The sequence below is a fragment of the Palaemon carinicauda genome, chromosome 9, assembly GCF_036898095.1.
Source record: "Palaemon carinicauda isolate YSFRI2023 chromosome 9, ASM3689809v2, whole genome shotgun sequence".
Taxonomy (NCBI): Eukaryota; Metazoa; Arthropoda; class Malacostraca; order Decapoda; family Palaemonidae; genus Palaemon; species Palaemon carinicauda.
In genome coordinates this window covers 60,196,585-60,216,523 of record NC_090733.1, presented here as the reverse complement: position 1 = coordinate 60,216,523, position 19,939 = coordinate 60,196,585, and the positions used below count along the sequence as shown (strand labels likewise).

Genomic DNA, 19,939 nt, shown 5'->3' with positions numbered 1-19,939 from the left:
GGCGAGGTGTGACCTATAGGACATTGAACTCTGCCTGGCGTAAGCTGTGGCCATCATGTGTCACAGAGAGGGAGTTTGAAGGTTTCCAACCAGAGGCGGGTCCAAGCACTGCTACCCCTGTAATTTCTGATGACACTGATGTCGTTGAGGAAATTGTTGTCATGGGCAGGAGTTTGGGGCTTGAGGTCGACAAGGATGATATTGATGAGCTTGTAGAAAGCCATTCTACCGAGTTGACTGTGGAGGAATTGTTGCACCTGCAACAACAACAGCAGCAGGATCTGATTGTGGAGCAGGAATCTTCAGAAGAGGATGAGGTAAGGGAGGATGTTCCAAGTTCTCTCATCAATGAAATTTGTTCCAAGTGGGCAGATGTGCAGGCTTTTGCTGAAAAATACCACCCAGAAATTGCAGTAGCAAACCGGGCAGTGCATATGTTTAATGATAGTGTCATGTATCATTTTCGAAGAATACTGCAGAGGAGGAAGAAACAATTAACAATAGACCAGTTTTTCACAAAAGAAAAGAAAGCTGCTACATCAAAGCCTGTTTCTCCTCCAAAGAAGAGACAAAGAAGAGAAGAAACCCCTGAAATAGATCTGCCCACCCTTTCATTGGAGAGAGAAACAACTCCTGAAGGAGAACTACCCCGCCACATCATGGAAGGGGACTCTCCTTCCAAGCAGTAACCTCCCCCTTCCATCCTCTCCACATCCATCCCTGTATGCCATCGAACCGCTGCTCAAAGGTATGTTCACTACAGTACAGAAAATGGTTTAAAATTGTTTTATTTTAGTACAGTAAATGGTTTAAAATTGTTTTATAGGATTTTCTGACCAATTTCATACACATTTAGATAATTATTGTTGTTTAGGTACACGTTTTATTAATATTTTGGGCCTGTTCGAGTGCTTGGGAACGGAATAGAATATATACCATTATTTCTTATGGGGAAAAAAAATTCGGTACTCGAACAAATCGGAGGTCGAACACGGATCTCGAACGGATTATGGTCGAGTACCGAGGTATCACTGTATATATGTATATATATATATATATATATATATATATATATATATATATATATATATATATATATATATATATATATATATATATATATATATATATATATGTATATGTATGTATATATGTATTATATGTATATATATATATATATATATATATATATATATATATATATATATATATATATATACATACACACACACACACACACACACACATATATATATATATATATATATATATATATATATATATATATATATATATATATATATATATATATATATATATAATATATATATATATATCTATATATCTAAAGTAGGAAGATGTGATGTAGTTCTAAGGGAAAAGTATGGGAAATATGTCTGGGTAATAAACAAAGCTCTACCTCCAGTTTGTTTCTACATTATGATCAGAGATAAATGTAAACAAAACATTGGTTGCCATTTTTTATCGTGCTTTTTAGCATGTTTAGGAAATGCATGATATAAAATCACCTTTAATATTTGTGCCTGTTTATGTTTAGGGTACTGTAGTACATGCATTAAGTGTTCTGTACATTAAAGGGTAGTTTGTTAACAGTACTACGTACAAGGGAAGGTTTTAAAAGTCCGAATATACATGTTGAATAAATAGGTAAATATGGTGTCACTACTTCGCGGATTTTCACCTATCGCGGCCGCGACTGGAACCTATCTACCGCGATAAACGAGGGTTCACTGTATAGCTGATTAACACCTTTGGTGGAGGGTTAGAGACAGCTAGTATATCTGGAATTCTGCTTAAGAGTTAATTAAAACAAACTTAAGGGTTCGTACCTGATAAGGAAGCTGACTTCAATGATTCTCTGCCTCATTATGTCTGCTAGCCTTATGAGATCCAGCGGCCCTCCCAGGGGGCTGAAGATCTCGTGGGGACTGTCAAACTGGTGTATATACCTCATTATGACAGAACCTCCTCCAATAACCAGTTCTGGGCGCTCTTCAAGGAACAAAATTGACCACCTGACTAAAATCAATGATTGTGGAAGACTGACACAATCTCCACAAACAACCATAAGAACAAATTAAAGTACCAAGAGAAGAAAAGGTTATTGGGATTATGGGAACGTAGTGGTGGATCCTTCACCCACTACTGCACTCGCTGCTACGAATGGACCCAGAGTGTAGCAGTCCTCGTAACGAGTCTGAACACTTCTCCGATAATATGAAGCGAACATAGATTTGCTCCTCCAAAAGGTTGTGTCCATTATGCTTTGCAATGATCTATTCTGTCTGAATGCTGCTGACGTTGCTACTGCTCTGACTTCGTGAGTCTTGACCTTTAAAAGACCAAGGTCTGCTTCATTACATTGTACATGTGCTTCCTTAATCAAGAGCCTGATAAAAAATGACAAGGCATTTTTTGACATCTGTGACGAGGGCTTTTTGACCGAGCACCATAGAGCTTCAGAATTGCCTCGTAAATCTCTTGTTCTATCCAAGTAGCATCTCAGAGCTCTTACTGGGCATAAGACTCTTTCCAACTCCTCGCCAGCTAAATCCGAAAGATTCGGAATCTCAAACGCTTTGGCCCAAGGTTGAGAAGGGCGTTCATTTTTGGCAAGAAAGCCTAATTGTAAGGCACAGACAGTCTTACCATCACGAAAACCAACGTTCTTGCTAAACGCATGTATTTCACTCACTCTTTTGGCTGTTGCGAGACTAACCAAAAATAAAGTTTTCATAGTAAGGTCCTTCATAGAAGCTGAACGCAATGGCTCAAACCTGTCACTCATAAGAAACTTCAATACAATATCCAGATTCCAGGCTGGTGAATCTTGGTTTCGTTGCTTTGTAGTCTCAAAAGACTTAAGAAGTTCTTGCAGATCCTTATTGTTAGAAAGGTCTAGGTTTCTATGCCTGAACACAGTCGCTAACATGCACCTATATCCTTTAATAGTCGAGGAGAAGTTGCACTTCCTTCAAAGGTGGAGCAGGAATCCCGCAATTTGGGCTACAGAGGTACTGGATGAGGAAAGAGAGTTGACTCTACACCACTCTCTAAAAACCTCCCACTTGGATTGATAAACTTTGATAGTTGAAGTTCTTCTTGCTCTTGCAATGGCTTGAGCTGCCTCCTTTGAAAAGCCTCTAGATCTAGTGAGTCTTTCGATAGTCTGAAGGCAGTCAGCTGAAGAACGTGGAGATTTTGATGGAATCTTTCCAAGTGGGGTTGTTTGAGTAGATCTACTCTTAATGGAAGGCTTCTTGGAGTGTCTACCATCCATTCCAGTACCTCTGTGAACCATTCTCTTGACGGCCAGAAGGGGGCCACTAGGGTCATTCTGGTCCCTTTGGATGTTACAAACTTCTGTACCACTTTGTACAGGATCTTGTATGGTGGAAAGGCGTACAGATCTAGGTTGGTCCAATCCAAAAGAAACGCGTCTATGTGGACTGCTTCTAGATCCGGTACAGGAGAGCAATACGCCTCTAACCTCTTTATCTTTGATGTTGCGAAGAGATCTATGCATGGTCGACCCCAAAGCCGCCACAGCCTCTTACAAACGAAGATGGAGCGTCCACTCTGTCGGTAGGATCTGACCTCTTCTGCTGAGGCTGTCTGCCATTACGTTTTTCTCCCCTTGGATGAACCTTGTCATTAGGATAACGTTCCTCTCCCTTGCCCACAAAAGGAGATCCTTTGCCGTCTCGTACAGAGATATCGAGTGAGTTCCCCCCCTGCTTGGCAATGTAAGCTAATGCCGTCGTGTTGTCGGCATTGACTTGAACCACTTTGTTGGTGACTGATCCTTCAAAACTTTTGAGGAATAATAGAACTGCCAACAATTCCTTGTGATTTATATGCAAGTTCTTTTGGTTCTCTGACCACAGTCCCAAAACTTCCAACTTGTTTAGGGTTGCTCCTCACCCTGAGTCCGAGGCGTCGGAGCATAACACAAGGTCTGGGTTCTTTTGCGTTAGGTCGAGACCTTCCTGGAACTTGTTCAGTTTGTCCCACCATCGAAGGCAGTCTTTGATGGAGTTCGTAATTGGAATAGTCATAGTCTCTAGGTCTTTCTCCTTGTTCCAATGGTTGTTGAGATGGAACTAGAGAGGATGAAGGTTCAGTCTTCCTAGGGGAACAAATTGTTCTAAGGAGGAGAGGGTTCCTACTAGACTCATCCACTTCCTTGCTGAACACATGTTCTTGCTTAGAAAAGATCGGAGTTTCAACCTGGCTTGCTCCATCCTTAACGGAGATGGAAAAGCCCGAATCGTCATTCCCAAATAGAGAATCTCTTGAGATGGAATCAAGAGACTTTTCCTTGTTGACAAGGAGACCCAGTTCTTTTGTAAGGTTCAATGTTGTCTGATGATCCTTCAGGCAGTGATCGTATGAGTGAACTCTGAGAAGCCAGTCCTCGAGATACAGGGAGGCTCTGATGCCCCTTGAGTGGAGGATATTTGCTACATTTAGCATGAGCTTCGTAAAGACCTGTGGGGCTGTACTGAGGCCGAAACATAGGGCTCGAAATTGGAAAACTTCTCCCTTGAAGACGAATCTTAGGTAAGGCCTGAAGCTCGGATGTATTGGGATGTGTAAGTAGGCGTCCTGGAGGTCTAACGAGACCATCCAGTCGCCTTTCCTTACTGCAGCAAGAACTGGTTTCGAAGTCTCCATTGAGAACTTCGTCTTCTGGATAAACTTGTTCAGTGCACTCACGTCCAGGACTAGACGCCATCCCCCCAGGTTCTTGGGTACCAGGAACAGGCGGTTGTAACAGCCTAGTGAACATATATCCTGTACTTTTTCTATGGCCCCCTTTTCCAACATGAGAGACACTTGGATAGTCAGAGCTTGTCTCTTTGCCTCCTCTTTGTATCTGGGAGAGAGATCCACAGGAGCTAAGACTAAACGAGGATTCCCTAGAAAGGGGATCTTGTAACCCTCCTTCAAGATCTGTATAGACCACTGATCTGCTCCTCTCTTCTCCCACGCTTGCAAGAAGTTGAGTAGTCTGGCTCCTACTGGCTGAAGGTGAAAGCAGTCAGACTCTGCTTCGCCCTGCCCTGAAGCCTCTCCTCTTATTCCTTCTAGCGTCAGGTCTGGAGCTACCCTTGCTGCAAGATCTCCCTCGAAAGGGCTGGGAAAACTTGGGAAAAGAAGTTTCTCCCTTAGGTTTGCGAATGGTAAATTAGGGTGGTAGAGCTTTTCTGGCTGTCTTAGAGACCAGATCTTGAGTAGCCTTTTGAGCCAAGGCCGACGATATCTCCGTAATTAGTTCTTGTGGGAACAACAAGGGAGAAAGAGGTGCATAAAACAGCTCGGATTTCTGGAAGGGAGTAACCCCCAGAGAAAGAAACGAGCATAACTGATCCCTTTTCTTTAGAATGCCTGCAGAAAAGAGCGTTGCTAATTCGTTGGATCCATCCCGCAAAGCCTTATCCATACAGGACATTAAATGGACTAAGGCAGAGGTATCCCCCTCTTTAAAAGTAGCAACTTTTTTACCCAATGCTCCAAGAGTCCAGTCCAATAAGTTAAAAACTTTGAAGGCTCTAAATATGCCCTTAAGCAGGTGGTCCATCTCCGATGTAGACCAGAAGATCTTGGTCTTCCTCATGGTCGACCGACGAGGCTTGAGAAATCTCCCTGGGCAGAGGCAGGTATCCCCAAGCCGAGAACTTCTCCTATCTCGTATCAGATACTAGACCTGGAGGCTAGTCTAGCTGGAGGAAAAGCGAAAGCTGCTTTCCCTAAGGCTTTCTTAGACTGCATCCAGTCACCCATCTGTTTTAGAGCCCTCTTAGATGATCGTGATAAAACCATCTTGGTAAAGCGAGCCTTCTTAGAAGCCTTCCCAAGAGTAAACTCGGACGGTGGCGAACGGGGAGCCACTAGCACAAAGAAGTCTGAGAATTCCTCAGTAAAAACTTTCATAAGTTTTTTCAAGTCGGCAGAATGACGTAAAGAAACAGAGTCCTCGTCTTCTGACACTTCCTCAAACTCCACAGGAGAAAGCTGACCTTCGATGTCCTTCTCTGGTAAAGTTCCATCGGAAGTAACAGTGTTGAGAACAGTATCCTTCTCGAGAATATCCTGAGTTTCGACAGCAACAGAAACAGGACCATCACGAATATCAAGCGGGCATGATACTTGCGGCTCAGCCAAACACTGGCAATAAACGCGATCGGAACCAATGAGTTCCTGAACTTGAACTGCATTAGTGTCATCTTGGAAAGTGAGCCTCATCATTATAATCAAGACTAACTTCTGAAGCGTCTGAAATATGGGAAGAGGTAGGGCGTTCAGGATCATATCCTGAAAGGTGCTTGCCGTCGCTTCCTGACAAGCGTTCAGCGCTGCGAACCGCTTGCCGCTCAACGACGTTCAGCTGTTTGCCGCTCGGAAACACGTCCTGGAGGACGTTCACTAAGGTAACTTCTAGAGCGGAAGGCGTCCTGAAATCTAGGACGTTCGACAGCCTGTTTTGCAGGACATTCGGCAGCCTGTTTCATAGGACGATCGGCAGCCTGTTTCCCAGGATGTTCGGCAGCCTGTTTCGAAGGACGTTCAACAGCCTGTTTCGTAGGACGAACGGCAGCCTGTTTCTCAGGACGTTCGGCAGCCTGTTTCGTAGGACGAACGGTAGCCTGTTTCTCAGGACGTTCAGCAGCCTGTTTCGAAGGACGTTCGACAACCTGTTTGAAAGGAAGTTCGACGTCTCTCTTTGAAGGACGTTCGAGCACACGATCTGACAGAAGGAACTCCTTGCGCTTGTAAGGGTGTTCTGTGCCTCGTAGTAAAGCACGTTCGACATTAGGGCTGTCAACTGCGGACTTAGGTGATCGTTCAGGATCACGTCCCAAAGGACATTCAAGGAGGCTAGCAGGAAGCTTAGAGCCTCGACTATGAGGACGTTCGACATCATGAACCGCCGTGCGCTTAAGGCTACGTTCGGGAACACGTCCTACAGGACGTTTCAAAACATGCTGAGCAGCCTGCTCGCTGTCTCGATCCTGACAGTAACTGTCACGTGTGTCAGCTTGAGGTTTGTCGCTACGTTGGTAGTTCTGCATGAACGACGAGAGCCTGCTTTGCATCTCTTGTAGCATGACAAAATTAGGATCTGAACGTTGTGATATCGGTGATGACACCACAACGTTCTCCTCATCGCTCAGGGTACAGAGTGCCTGGAAGGTGAAAACCAGTCTGAAGGCTGCGTGGGCGCCTAGATTGAGGTTAAGCCTGGTCCTGACTGCATAGTAGGATCCTTGGTGGCGTCCGACGTCCTATAAGGACGTTTAGTCGGAGAACTTTCAAACAACTCTGGTGTATCCCAATGGCTACATCCAGGCTGCAAACTAGCAGGACATTGGTTGGCCTTATCAAAGGTCCTCTTAAGAGGTCTGGAAGCAAGCTTCCAGCCTCTCTTAGGCAAGGCGTCATCTGAAGACGATGAGAAACACTTAACCTCACCTTTCCATTGGTGAGGGTGAACGTCCTGGGAAGCGCCCACAGGTACGTTCAAGGGGACGTCTGCTCGTATTTTAAAGCCTCTCGTCTCCTTTCGCCGTTCGACATTCCTTCTCCCAGGGGTTGGGGAGCTTGGAAGAGGTCTAGGTCTAGGAGGACGACAGACGCGAGCAGGCGCACCCTCCACTGCACTTAACTTCACTGCACTTTTCGCACTTTCACCCTTCAACTGCTTGACGTCGGACATCACCTGGGTTCTGTTCGCCGCAAGCAATTCCACTTTAACGCCCAGCGCTTGAATCGCAACCAACATATCTTTGAGCGTCGGCTCATTAGCAGTTACAGTAGCAGGATCAGGATCTACCACTACAGGGGAAAGAATAGGGTTAGTGGCATGGGAAGAGGAAAAGTCTTTAGAAGAACGGGAAGAACTCCGTCTCAATCTATCCCTTTTGAGTTCAAGTCTATACCTGTCAAACTCAATCCATTCATGCTCTGATAATAGAACACACTCATCACAGCGATCCCCCAAATCACATTCTTTACCTCTGCAAGCAACACAGAGAGAATGAGGATCAAGAGAAGCTTTTGCCATTCGGGTCTTACACCCACTACTCACACATAACCTAAAAGTTATAGGAGGGGGGGTGGCCATTTTGAAAAATTTAAAGAGAAATCCGACAAGCAAGGGTCAAAAATTTTCTAAATCCAATCGAATTAAAGAATATACACAAGCGAAATAAAAAACAAGCAGGAGTCAAAAACCAAAGTTTTGTACTTCACCAAAATAAGATCAAAATTGACGAGCAGAATATCCACGTGTCGCCGCTAACGACGGCAGGGAATATATGAGGGTTCCTGGAATGGTTCCCAGGTACCTCGCTAGGGCGCAGGGGTGGTACACCTGGCTATCCAATCGGCGATTGGCGCGAGTTTTGAATTTTCTGCCGTGACGTCAGGGACGTAAGCTATATATATAACTACTGGATAAGTCTTAGGTTTAAAATTGAAAAATAAAATGCAAAAATGCTTCAATAGAGCATTTCCTATTAAACAAGAAAATTGAATAATGATTTACAGTAAGAAAATATGGATAAAATATGACTTAAATGATTGCCAAATCATGACGCATCATAATAACTCTAAGGAAACTAGACTTTCTCGATTTACGATGCGCCTAGGTACCTATATCGGTCGTAAGTCGACGACTACCTATAATATATGGTTAATCCGGAAAAATGGATAATCCGGCACCCTCCAAGTCCCAAAGTTGCCGGATTAGTGATGGCCTACCTGAATAACTCTGTTAGTCATTATCAGGTTCTTGTTTCATTTTGATAAATATATACAAATGAAAAACCATAAGATAAACAAAAGGAAATAGTCCTTGTATCTAATGAAGATTTAGTAATTCTACACCATAAATGCAAGTAAGAAACCTTACCATGGCCTCTGTGTCAGCTCGAGCCCCTACTTCATCCCGGTGAGCCCAGGCTGCTTTAACCCATTCTTCCCCCATGACAGGAATATTGAAAGTCATGGCATATTGATATTTTTCTCCCATTGAAGCATACGCCAAGAGATGGGTTACACTTTCTCGAATTTCATTCTTGATGCTGCCACCCATGTAATGCACAAGCTTTAGTAATCTTGACTGAAAAGTGAAAGCAATACCGTAAATAAACAGTTCCATAGATGACTAATTGTAATATTTTACAGTATCTACTAAAAATCCAGAATTCATCTGCCGTCAATATAAAACCAATAGATATTTCTAAAAAAGTATTACAAAATGAAATTGTGAAAATCCTTAAATGTGTGCAACATTTTCATCTAACAGCAACAACATGAAGTATAAACCTAATGTCTTGTCTTTCTCAGGAAACCAGGTAACTAATTCATTTATTCTAAATATCAATCTGCTAACCTAAACACTCCAAGGAAACATATTTCAATTCTAATTCATGAGTCAAAACACTATAAAAGGTAAAAACTTTGAAAATATTACAATAAAATCAATTTTTTCAAGTAACCTGTAAGTTCATCATTGGTTGTTATAATAGATCCATCTCTCTTTTGATGGGTATATGCTTCTTCTTTGCCCCATAGCAATTTCATTAATAATTCTATAAGCAATTCTTACACCACAGCCACTCCCTGAATTCATAGCTTTGTCAGCCTCATCTGCTTTACTGTCTAAATATTTTCTCCTGTTATTCCTGGCTTTTCTTTTCACTTCACTATCAATACTGGAATACTCTATCTTGTAATTTTCACTACTTCCTCGAAAATTTTCAACAATCAATTTCTTTGTCTCCTTTTTATAGTATCCCATGAATCATTTGATATCCATGGCTTTCTTCTTGTAACTACATGTCCTAAAACTTCACTACCAACTGACTGATGTATGTTCTTAATATCACACCATTCTTCGTTAATAGTCGACTCCTCTTCTCCTAAAGTCTCCAAGACTGCAAATCGATTCCTACATTCAATCGCAAAGGTTTCTCTGTGCTCATCTTCTAGATGCTTAGTTCTATCAAACCTAGGTATTCTACATTTTTGTTGGGTGCTTTCTTTTTTAATTTCAGTGTGGCCATGAGGAGCTGGTGATCTCTACCAATATCTGCACCTCTATAGCTTCTCACATTTCTCAAGAGTCCTCCTCCTCTCTTTATTAATGGCTATGTGATCTATTTCATTTTTATAATTGCTTCATGGTGAAGTCCATGTATATTTGTGGATGTCCTTGTGCTGGAGAAGAGTACTCCCAATAACAAGATTGTTTGTTGAAGATAAACTTATATAATGGGCTCCATTTTCATTTACAACTTCGCCAAATCCCTCAACACCCATCACATTCTCCATGCCTTCATTAATCATTCTGACTTTAGCATTGAAGTCCCCAATTTTCATATCTCTCTCTGGGATCTCATCTATTACAATCTGCAGGTCTCCATAGCATTCGTCCTTTATTTCTTCAGGGGCATCATTTGTTGGAGCATAGCTCACATTGCACTGCTTTGATTTAAACTTCGCGAGTAACAATCTGCTATTTACAGCTCTCCACTCAGTTAATACCTTTTTCCGCTCTTACTGTCATCATCATTCCAACCCCTTTTTTTCCAACTCCATCAGTTCTTCTTGAATAGATATAGAGATGGATTTGTTATATCAACCGAGGATGAAGAAAGGCAACGTTGGATGGAAAACTTTAGTGAGGTCATGAATAAGAGATATGAAGGGAATAATTTGATTGATACCCTGAAGCTGAGGAAGATCTTGATGTGCCCATGAATGAATTCATTGAGTTTGTAGTCAAAACTTTTCTTAAAAAACTCAAGAGTGGGAAAGCCCCTGGATATGATGGAATAACTGCTGAGATGATATTGGCTGAAAATGAAGTGACTCCCAGAATACTTACATGATTATTTTGTATAATGAGGTATGGAGAGACAAAACCTGATGATTGGGAGCTGTGTGTGTTGGTGAAAACGCCAAAAAAAAAAAGATTGGCTGATTGCAATAATTACAGAGGCATCACACTTACTTAAGTTGTCATGAAAACAAATAGGCTGCTTATTCTAAAGAGGCTAGAGAAAAAGATTGATGAAAAGCTCAGAGATGAACAAGCGGGATTTAGAAAAGGTAGAAGTTGTGCTGAAAAATTTTTTCAAGTTGTACTGAAAGAATTTTCTTTAAGTTGTACTGAACAAATTTTCATTTTAAGACATGTTGGCATTTGTGGACTATGAAAAAGCCTTTGATAGTGTGTACCGGATAATTTTGTGGAGAGTTCTGTGTTATTATAGAGTTCCTCATAAATATGTTAATTTGATTAAGTCTGTTCATTAGCACAGTAAGTACAAGTTAATGTTAGTGGAGTCCTATCAAATGAATTTCCAAAGAACAGTGGAGTACTCCAGGGGAATAGGGAATGTGTTGTCACCTATGTTGTTTATCTTGCTCATGGATTTTGTAATGCATAGAACAGTTGGACTGGATTGGTAATAAAAATTTAGCAGACCTAGAGTATGTTGATGACGCAGTCCTTATTAACAGAACATCACAGGATTTGCAATGCTTGCTTACCAGAATGCATGAAATATCACACTAGGTTGGACTTAAGATAAATAGAAGGAAGACAGAAATGATGAGAATGGAATGTGCAATGGAAGATGAAATAACACTGGGCGGAGAAAGGATTAAGGAGGTAGAATCAATTAAATATTTAGGAACTGTGATCTCTATTACCAGGTCTTTAGAATTGGAGTTTAATGAAAGATTGAAAAAAGAAAATCAGACAATGGCTAGGTTAAATCAAATTTGGAAATCAAATCGCCTGAAATTACACACAAAAACCAGGCTATATATTAGTTTAGTGAGATCAGTGTTACTATATGGACATGAGTCGTGGTATGACAATGGAACAATATCTAACAGATTTTGTTGATTTGAGAACAAAGGCCTCAGAAGAAGATTGGGAGTTAAATGGCCAGACAGGATTAGAAATTACACTATAAGAGAGATTACACGAGTACCCTATGTGGATGAGATCATGATGAGGGGCAGATGGAGATGGTTTGGGCATGCTCTTCACACTCCTCAAGAGAGATTAGTTCACCACCTTCAACTGGGCTCCTCAAGGCACTAGAAGAGTTGGAAGACCCAGACCTACATGGCTGAGGACTATGAAGTGTGAGGTAGGAAATGACAAATGGAGAAATATTAATTTAAAAGCTCAAGATAGACAACTGGCGAAATCTAAACCGAGGCTCTTAGCATCAACAGGCGTGAGAGGAGATGATGATAATGACCCTTTTGGATGATGTTTTTGACAGTAAACAGAGTAATGAAAAACTTGAACTTCCTCATTCCTGTTTTCCTGAGGCTAAACTAACTAGTTTAGCTTTTCGATCTTGTGAAATTAAAGCTCTGTTGATGGACCTTGATGCTTATGGAGGTGTAGACCCAAATGGTATTTTTCCATTGTTTTTTATAAAGACAGCAGATTTCTTAGCTCCAAAGTTTTCTGTTATTTTGCGCAAGTTAGCAAGAAGAGGAGCTTTTAGCACTTGTTGGAGGATTGGTAATGTTACTCCTCTATGTAAATGTGTTTGTGGTAGCTTAAGTCCCACTGATTACCGCCCAATTTCCCTAACTCCCATATCATCTAAAGTTTTTGAACGTCTTTTGGCAAAACGTCTTAATAGGTTTGCTGAAGGTAATCATCTATTCCCTAGTTTGCAATTTTGTTTTCGTAAGGCCTTGGAGCATGTGATGCCCTTCTTACAATCTCCAATGCTGTACAGAAATCCCTTGATTGTGGTAAGGAAATTCGTATGATTGGCCTTGATTTCAGTGCTGCCTTTGACCGTGTTAATCATGAGGGCCTTATTTTCAAACTCAAACAGTTGGGAGTGGGTGGGTCGTTTCTTAGCATTATTATTGATTTTTTAAGTAATAGATCTCAAAGAGTTGTTGTTGATGGGCACCATAGTGATTATAGGAATGTGATATCTGGTGTTCCACAGGGTAGTGTTCTTGGCCCATTACTTTTTATACTATATACACATGACATGTGGTTTGGCCTAGAAAACAAGCTTGTTGCATATGCAGATGATGCTACTCTCTTTGCATCAATTCCATTCCCTGAATGTAGATCTAGGGTTGCTGAATCCCTTAATAGAGATTTAGCTAAAATTAGTGCATGGTGCATATTATGGGGTATGAAGTTGAATCCTAACAAAACTCAACGTATGAATGTAAGTAGGTCAAGGACGGTGGCTCCTCAACATCCGGATCTCAGTATTCATAATGTTTCTTAAGTTTGCACGACTTTTAAAATTTTAAGGTGTGATTCTCGATAGCAAATTTACTTTTGATAAACATATAAGGTCTATGTCTTCTTCAATTGCACAAAAAATTGGCTTATTGAGGAAGTCTTTTAAGATTTTCAGTGATCAATCTATTCTGAAGTGTTTTAATTCTTTCATTCTACCTTGTTTTGAGTATTGTTCTCCTGTCTGGTGTTCAGCTGCTGACTCTCATCTTAATTTGTTGGACAGAAACTTACGGTCTATTAAATTTCTTATTCCTGATCTAGATATTAATCTTTGTCACCGTCGTTCAATTAGTTCATTATGCATGTTCCATAAGATTTTTCATAACTCTGACCATCCTTTACAGTCAGATCTCCCTGGACAATTCTATCCTGTTCGTAATACTAGGCAGGCAGTTAATTCTAATAGCCAGGTCTTCTCCATCATGAGGCTTAATACGACACAGTATTCTAGAAGTTTTATTCCAGCTGTTACCAAGTTGTGGAATGATCTTCCTAATTGGGTAGTTGAATCAATAGAACTTCAAAAGTTCAAAGTTGGAGCAAATGTTTTTATGTTGACCAGACTGACATGAGTCTTTTTATAGTTTATATATGGACATATCTGTTTTTGACGTTGTTAATAGTTTATATAGGACATATCTGTTTTGACATTGTTACTGTTTTAGAATGATTTATTGTTAACTTGTTCTCATCATTTATTTATTTCCTTATTTCCTCTCCTCACAGGGCTATTTTTCCCTATTGGAGCCCTTGGGCTTATACCATCTTGCTTTTCCAACTGGGGTTGTAGCTTGGCTAGTAGTAGTAGTAGTAGTAGTAGTAGTAGTAGTAGTAGTAGTAGTAGTAGTAGTAGTAGTAATAATAAAAATAATAATATAAAACCGAGTCCTTTAAAAGAAGTGTGTTTTCGTAGAAGATTTATATAAAATCTCATAAGACTGGAATAGTATTTTGAGTGACTCTTTGACCTTGAATTGATCACAATTTTATAATAGTGTTGAGCCTCTTGTTTTTTAATGAAAATCTGGTTAACATAATTGATAAGCATGTCCCTTCTCATGTGCTAAAGTATCGAGTGAAAGACAAACCCTAATTCAATGATGATTGTAGATGTGCTTATTTGGAAGAGTAACAGATCAAATGTGACTTGGAATAACTATACTCAGCTAAGAACTTTAGCTCAGAGATTTTATGCTTCAACTGAAAAGGAATACAACTTAACCACAAAAGAAACCCTTTCTGGTACAACCCAGGAAAATAAGTGGTGGGCCTTAAATCTGCACTCTCTGGTGTAAATGTAACAGTTCCTCCTTTACTTGAACAAGATGGTTCTGTCACTCACTGCCCAAAGGAAAAGGCAATCTTTTGGCTGATGTACTTAACAGTAGGCAAAGTAATGAGAAACTTGATCTTCCTCCTTTCTGTTCTCCCGGGGCTTATAACTAATATGACAAATTTAAAGTAATTTGTATTTTTCCAAACGATACAAACCTTGACCTATTTATTAGGGAATTTACTTTCGGCAAAGATGGAAGACTAGCTGGTAGTACCAGCTACCCCGCTCACACACACTCCTCTGTTGTCTCATCACTTTTGATTGCACGGAAGGCCTACCGATGTATAGGTGATGGTGGGCCAAATTTGTATAAAGAGTTCAAGCTTTGTATCATTGGGAAAAATACAAATTACTTCAAAATTTGTCAATTGTTCCTAAACTAAATTCTAACCCTTTCGCTCTTTAGTAGGGAAGACTCATCCCTAAGGTGGGTGGAAGTCACGACCAACTGGCTGGCTTTTGACCTGGGGCTTTTCTCATAAGTGCTCCGCATGTATAAGAAAAAACCCTGACACCTAGCTAAACTCTATGTGCAATAGCACACTTTAGCAGCCTGAGCCATCTGTGTGACTGTGTGATAAAAGCAGTGTGACTAGTCTATGTAAGAATTCTCAGAAACCTAAGAATCTTTAACCACCATAGACGTTACCCAATCACACCTCGAGACGCAACAAGTATATATTTCTATACCAGGTTACACAAGGCAAATACTTTTACCTGCAGATAGGAGGCCATTTTGCAGAAGACCGTTGGTGCTGTTCCCCAAAAAGGAAATATGAAAGAAAGAAAGAGCCAGTCATTCATAACATTCATCCCAGACTTAGTCCCAGGTAACCTCTACCCTCCACCATTTGCTATTTGTCCATCAAGGAGTCCGAGATGTTTAAACAAATTGTGCAGTTAGCACGGGCCAATGGAGAATGTTTCCATGTTCCTGTGGGTCACGTCTTGCAGATATTGTGCAGTGAAGGTTGTCTGACCCTTCCACACCACCCCTTATACGACATGCAGCACATTAGTCTTTTTTTTAATGCTAGTAACGTACCTATGCCCCTGACGTCTTGAACTCTGGTTTGTCTCATCTGTGGAGAAGGATCAGGGCTTAGCACTCAGTCTATGACCTTGCAAATCCAAGCAGAGATCATCTTCATGATCCTCCTCTTGACCTTAGTTGTGCTGACACTCGGGGGCGAGCTCCTGCGGTTCTCTTGAGGTAATACCTCAAACTCCTAACTGGACAAAGTAGCTGTTGATCTGGATCATCGGTTACACTACTCTGACTCCTAATAGGAAGGGCCCAAATCTAGGATCCACTATTCCTAGATTTTGAGTCTTGGCGATAACTTCTCACTCTCCCTTTGAATGGGAGGCATCGTAGGAAAGATCATGGAGTTTGCCGACTCTTGGCCGAAACCAACGCTAACAAAAAAAATTGTCTTCAGGGTAAGGTTGGGATCTAACGCCTGGCGTAATGGTTCATAGAGGGCACCCTTAAGGGAAAGAAGGACGCGAACCATGTTCCAAGAAAGTGGTCTAACTTCCAACTGAGGACAGGTAAGCTCAAAACTTAATATGAAGAGAGAACTCTAAAAAAAAGGAATGCCAAACGGTAGCCTTTCACCACTGAAAGCGAGGAATTTTTCCTCCAGAAGGTACACGAGGAACTCGGCTATGGCTGGAATAGTGGCATTGAAAGGAGCGAAACCTCTTCAAAGACATAAATCACAGAAGACAGTCCACTTAGTCTGGTAACCGGCAGCTGAAGATTTCCATAGGTATCTGGACATTCTTTTTGCAACTTATTGCAAAAGCCTCTTTATATGAGATGCTAGATAACCTCCAGACGTGAGGACGCAGGGATCCTACAGCTTTTTGAAAGATGTTCACATGTGGTTGTCTGAGTAGGTGTGTCATGGAGGGGGGTTCTCTCAGGACTTCCGTCAGGAGCTGAAGAAGGTCTGGGAACCATTCTCCATGATGCTATAGCAGAGCTATGAGGGTCATTGCTAGTTTTCCCAAGCGTTGTAGAGCGCTGATGAGCTGGAGAGCATGGGCTCTCTGGAAAGCGTGAAGAAACAGGCTGGCGCTGACGAGATGTTGGTGAGCGCTGGTGCACTGCAGGGCGCTGGCGAGCTGGAGAGTGTTGGCGCGCAGCTGCACACTTAGGTAGGGCTTCAGAAGGTTGTACCGCAGACAGGAACGGTGACAGCAGGTTGGCTGGTAGGACGAACAGGATCCGCAACGGAAACGCCCTCTAGGGGCCGTTGGATCAGCAAGCTAACCATGAGCAGCAGCAGTCCTTCGAAGAGGAGTCTCTACGAGAGAACTCCCTCGAGGGGAAGAATGAATGAATGAATGATTTAAAGTTTTCAGGCATCCTGACATCTAAGGTCATTGACGCCGGTAACATTTAATTTATGTATACAAAAATAAAAAAATGAAATAAAATAAAAAATTAAAGAGTATTCAATTAAAATCATAAAAATTGAATGTCATAAAAGTTAAATATTTTTCAGAAGACCTGCTTCTGAAAGAAATCTAAAAATGCCAGTTGCATGGTAGGACACATCATTTCCAAGAATCTTGTCAAGGATGAACCTGCCACCCTCACCTCGAGCCTCAAACAAATATCTATTCCGCAAGTTGTTATAATTGGGGCCTTCGGTCAACAAATGCCTTACTGTTAGAGGTACTAAACAGTTGTCACAATACGGTTGGTGTTGGCCCTTCAGCAGAAACTCATGTGTCAACCGAGTGTGACCAATACGGAGACGACAAAGAGACGTCTCCCATTTTCGGGGCATCATATTATACCTCCAAGGATATATGTCATTTGTTACTTCCCTCATTTTATTGCTATCTTGACTATCCCATTGCTGTTGCCATTTATTGCAAACCAATTTCTTGATGTCAGGTAAGAAATCATTACAGGGAATGGGATACCTTCTTGGCAGCAACTCGGATGCAGCCTCCTTAGCCAGTGAATCTGCCTTCTCATTCCCGGACACACCTACATGTGCTGGAACCCAACAAAATTGAACTGTTATACCTCTCCGTCCAATAAGGAAGAGCCATTCTAAAATCTTTAAAACTAGAGGGTTATTAGAATTAAAAACTTCCATAGCTTGAAGGACACTCCTTGCATCACTAAAAATTGTAAAATTACCCTCCTTCTCCAACGCTATTTTCTCAATAGCGGTTAATATGCCATACAGTTCGGCAGTAAATATGGAAGCGGTCAGAGGAAGTGCACCTCTACAATTAAAACCATTACTGTGTACTCCAAATCCAACGCCAGCATCAGATTTGGAGCCATCAGTATAGATAAAAGTTGATCCTCTATGTTCTTTAACATGTTCATTAAAAAGAGACCTGGCTTCTAGGTCTGACATATTCTTCTTATCTCCAATAAAATATTTACAAAAAGATATCTCTGGCAACTTCCATGGAGGCGTTGATGATACCTTGAATGGAAGTACCTTATTTCTAATTGTATCCAGACTATTTAATAATCGTTTCACCCGAAAGCCATAAGGTTGAGGAGATTTTGGGTGCAACTCAAAGTATGATGCGTGTCTTACAAGGCTTGCAGTCTGAAAGGCTTGAGAGTTAGGGAGTCTTTGCAATCTAAACCAATACCGAAGAATGGAAGACATTCGGTAAAGGTCTAGAGGTAACTCTCCAGCATCAACAAGGAGACTTGGGATAGGCGAGGTTTTAAAAGCTCCAGTAGACAATCTAATACCTGCATGATGTATTGAGTCTAATATTTTTAACTGGCTTGGGGTGGCTGAAGAATATACCTCACAACCATAACTAATTTTGCAAAAAATCAAGGCCTTGTATAATTTTAAAATAGTATTGCGGTCTGCCCCCCATGATGTATGGGACAATACTTTTAAGATATTCAGAGCTAAAACACATTTAGCTTTTAGCGCTTTTAGGTGAGAAACCCATGTAAGTCTACAGTCAAATATCAAACCTAAAAATTTGGTTTCCGGTACACATGGTATCCGTTGACCTTTAATGTATATATCCGGGTCTGGATGTACTCCCCGGATACGACAAAAATGGACAATGGTAGTTTTACTTGTCGAGAACTTAAATCCATTCATGTCATCCCACTGGATAATTTTATCAATAGAGAGTTGGATTTTTCTCTCAACCATTGCCATTCTAGTGCCAGCAAATGATATTGAGAGATCATCCACAAATAATGTTGAGAGAACATCCTGGGGAATGGCTGAGGATATCCCATTAATTGCTAGTGCAAAAAGGGTTACACTCAGCACACTACCCTGAGGAACTCCTTCTTCCTGGCACTTACTCTCTGATAGAGTTTCCCCCACTCTCACTTGAAAAACTCTATGTGAAAGAAATGCCTGAATAAATAGTGGCAGCTCTCCTCTCAGTCCCAATTCATGAATGGTTTTAAGAATACCATATCTCCATGTGGTATCATATGCCTTTTCAAGGTCAAAAAATACTGTAACATGGTGCTGTTTGGAAGCAAAGGCTTCACAAATAGAAGACTCAAGTCGTATCAACACATCAGTCGTTGAGTGCATTTTTCGGAATCCACATTGAATCGGTGATAAAATACCTTTCTTTTCAAGGTACCATATCAGCCTTGCATTGACCATCTTCTCCATGATTTTATATAAACAAGATGTCAATGCAATAGGACGATAGTTTGCTGCTAAAAACTTATCTTTACCGGGTTTTAAAAAGGCTAAAATAATGGCTAGTTCCCAAACACTTGGGTAACTATGATCATGCCATATTCTATTAATAATGCTTAAAATAAATAGCTTTGTATTAAAATGTACATGTTTAATCATTGCATATGGAATTCCATCGGGTCCAGGGGCTGTATCGTTGCAATGAGCAAGTGCGGAATCAAATTCTCTTTCAGTGAAAGGAGAATTATACGACTCTTCCCTTCTTGTTGCAAAGTTTAAAATTTTCTTTTCTTCAGTGCTCCTATACTGGTGACCAGGGGCTCCTTCACACTTGCTGGATACATTTGAAAAATGATTAGCCAGGGCATTGCTAACTTCATTTGCTTCAGTTACATACTGGCCTTTCACCTTCAACACTGGTGGTGGGTTGGGGGTGAATTTGCCAGCTATCTTTTTTACTTTCCTCCACACAGAAGATGGTGGTGTTCTACTGTTAATGGAGGAAACAAAAGACATCCATGACTGGCGCCTTGCTTCTTTCATGGCACGACGGAACTGTGCTCTACATTTCTTGTACATAGT

At 41.1% G+C, this 19,939-nt stretch overlaps 1 protein-coding gene across 1 annotated transcript in view; it reads right to left on the bottom strand.

Moving 5' to 3' along the window:
- pbl (epithelial cell transforming 2 pebble) overlaps nucleotides 1-19,939 on the bottom strand; it is a 501,682-nt gene that overhangs the window by 439,971 nt on the left and 41,772 nt on the right. Inside the window, exon 3 of the mRNA XM_068379544.1 lies at nucleotides 8,939-9,148. Within this exon, the coding sequence (XP_068235645.1) occupies nucleotides 8,939-9,148 (210 nt within the window). The remainder of the gene's footprint in view (nucleotides 1-8,938; nucleotides 9,149-19,939) is intronic.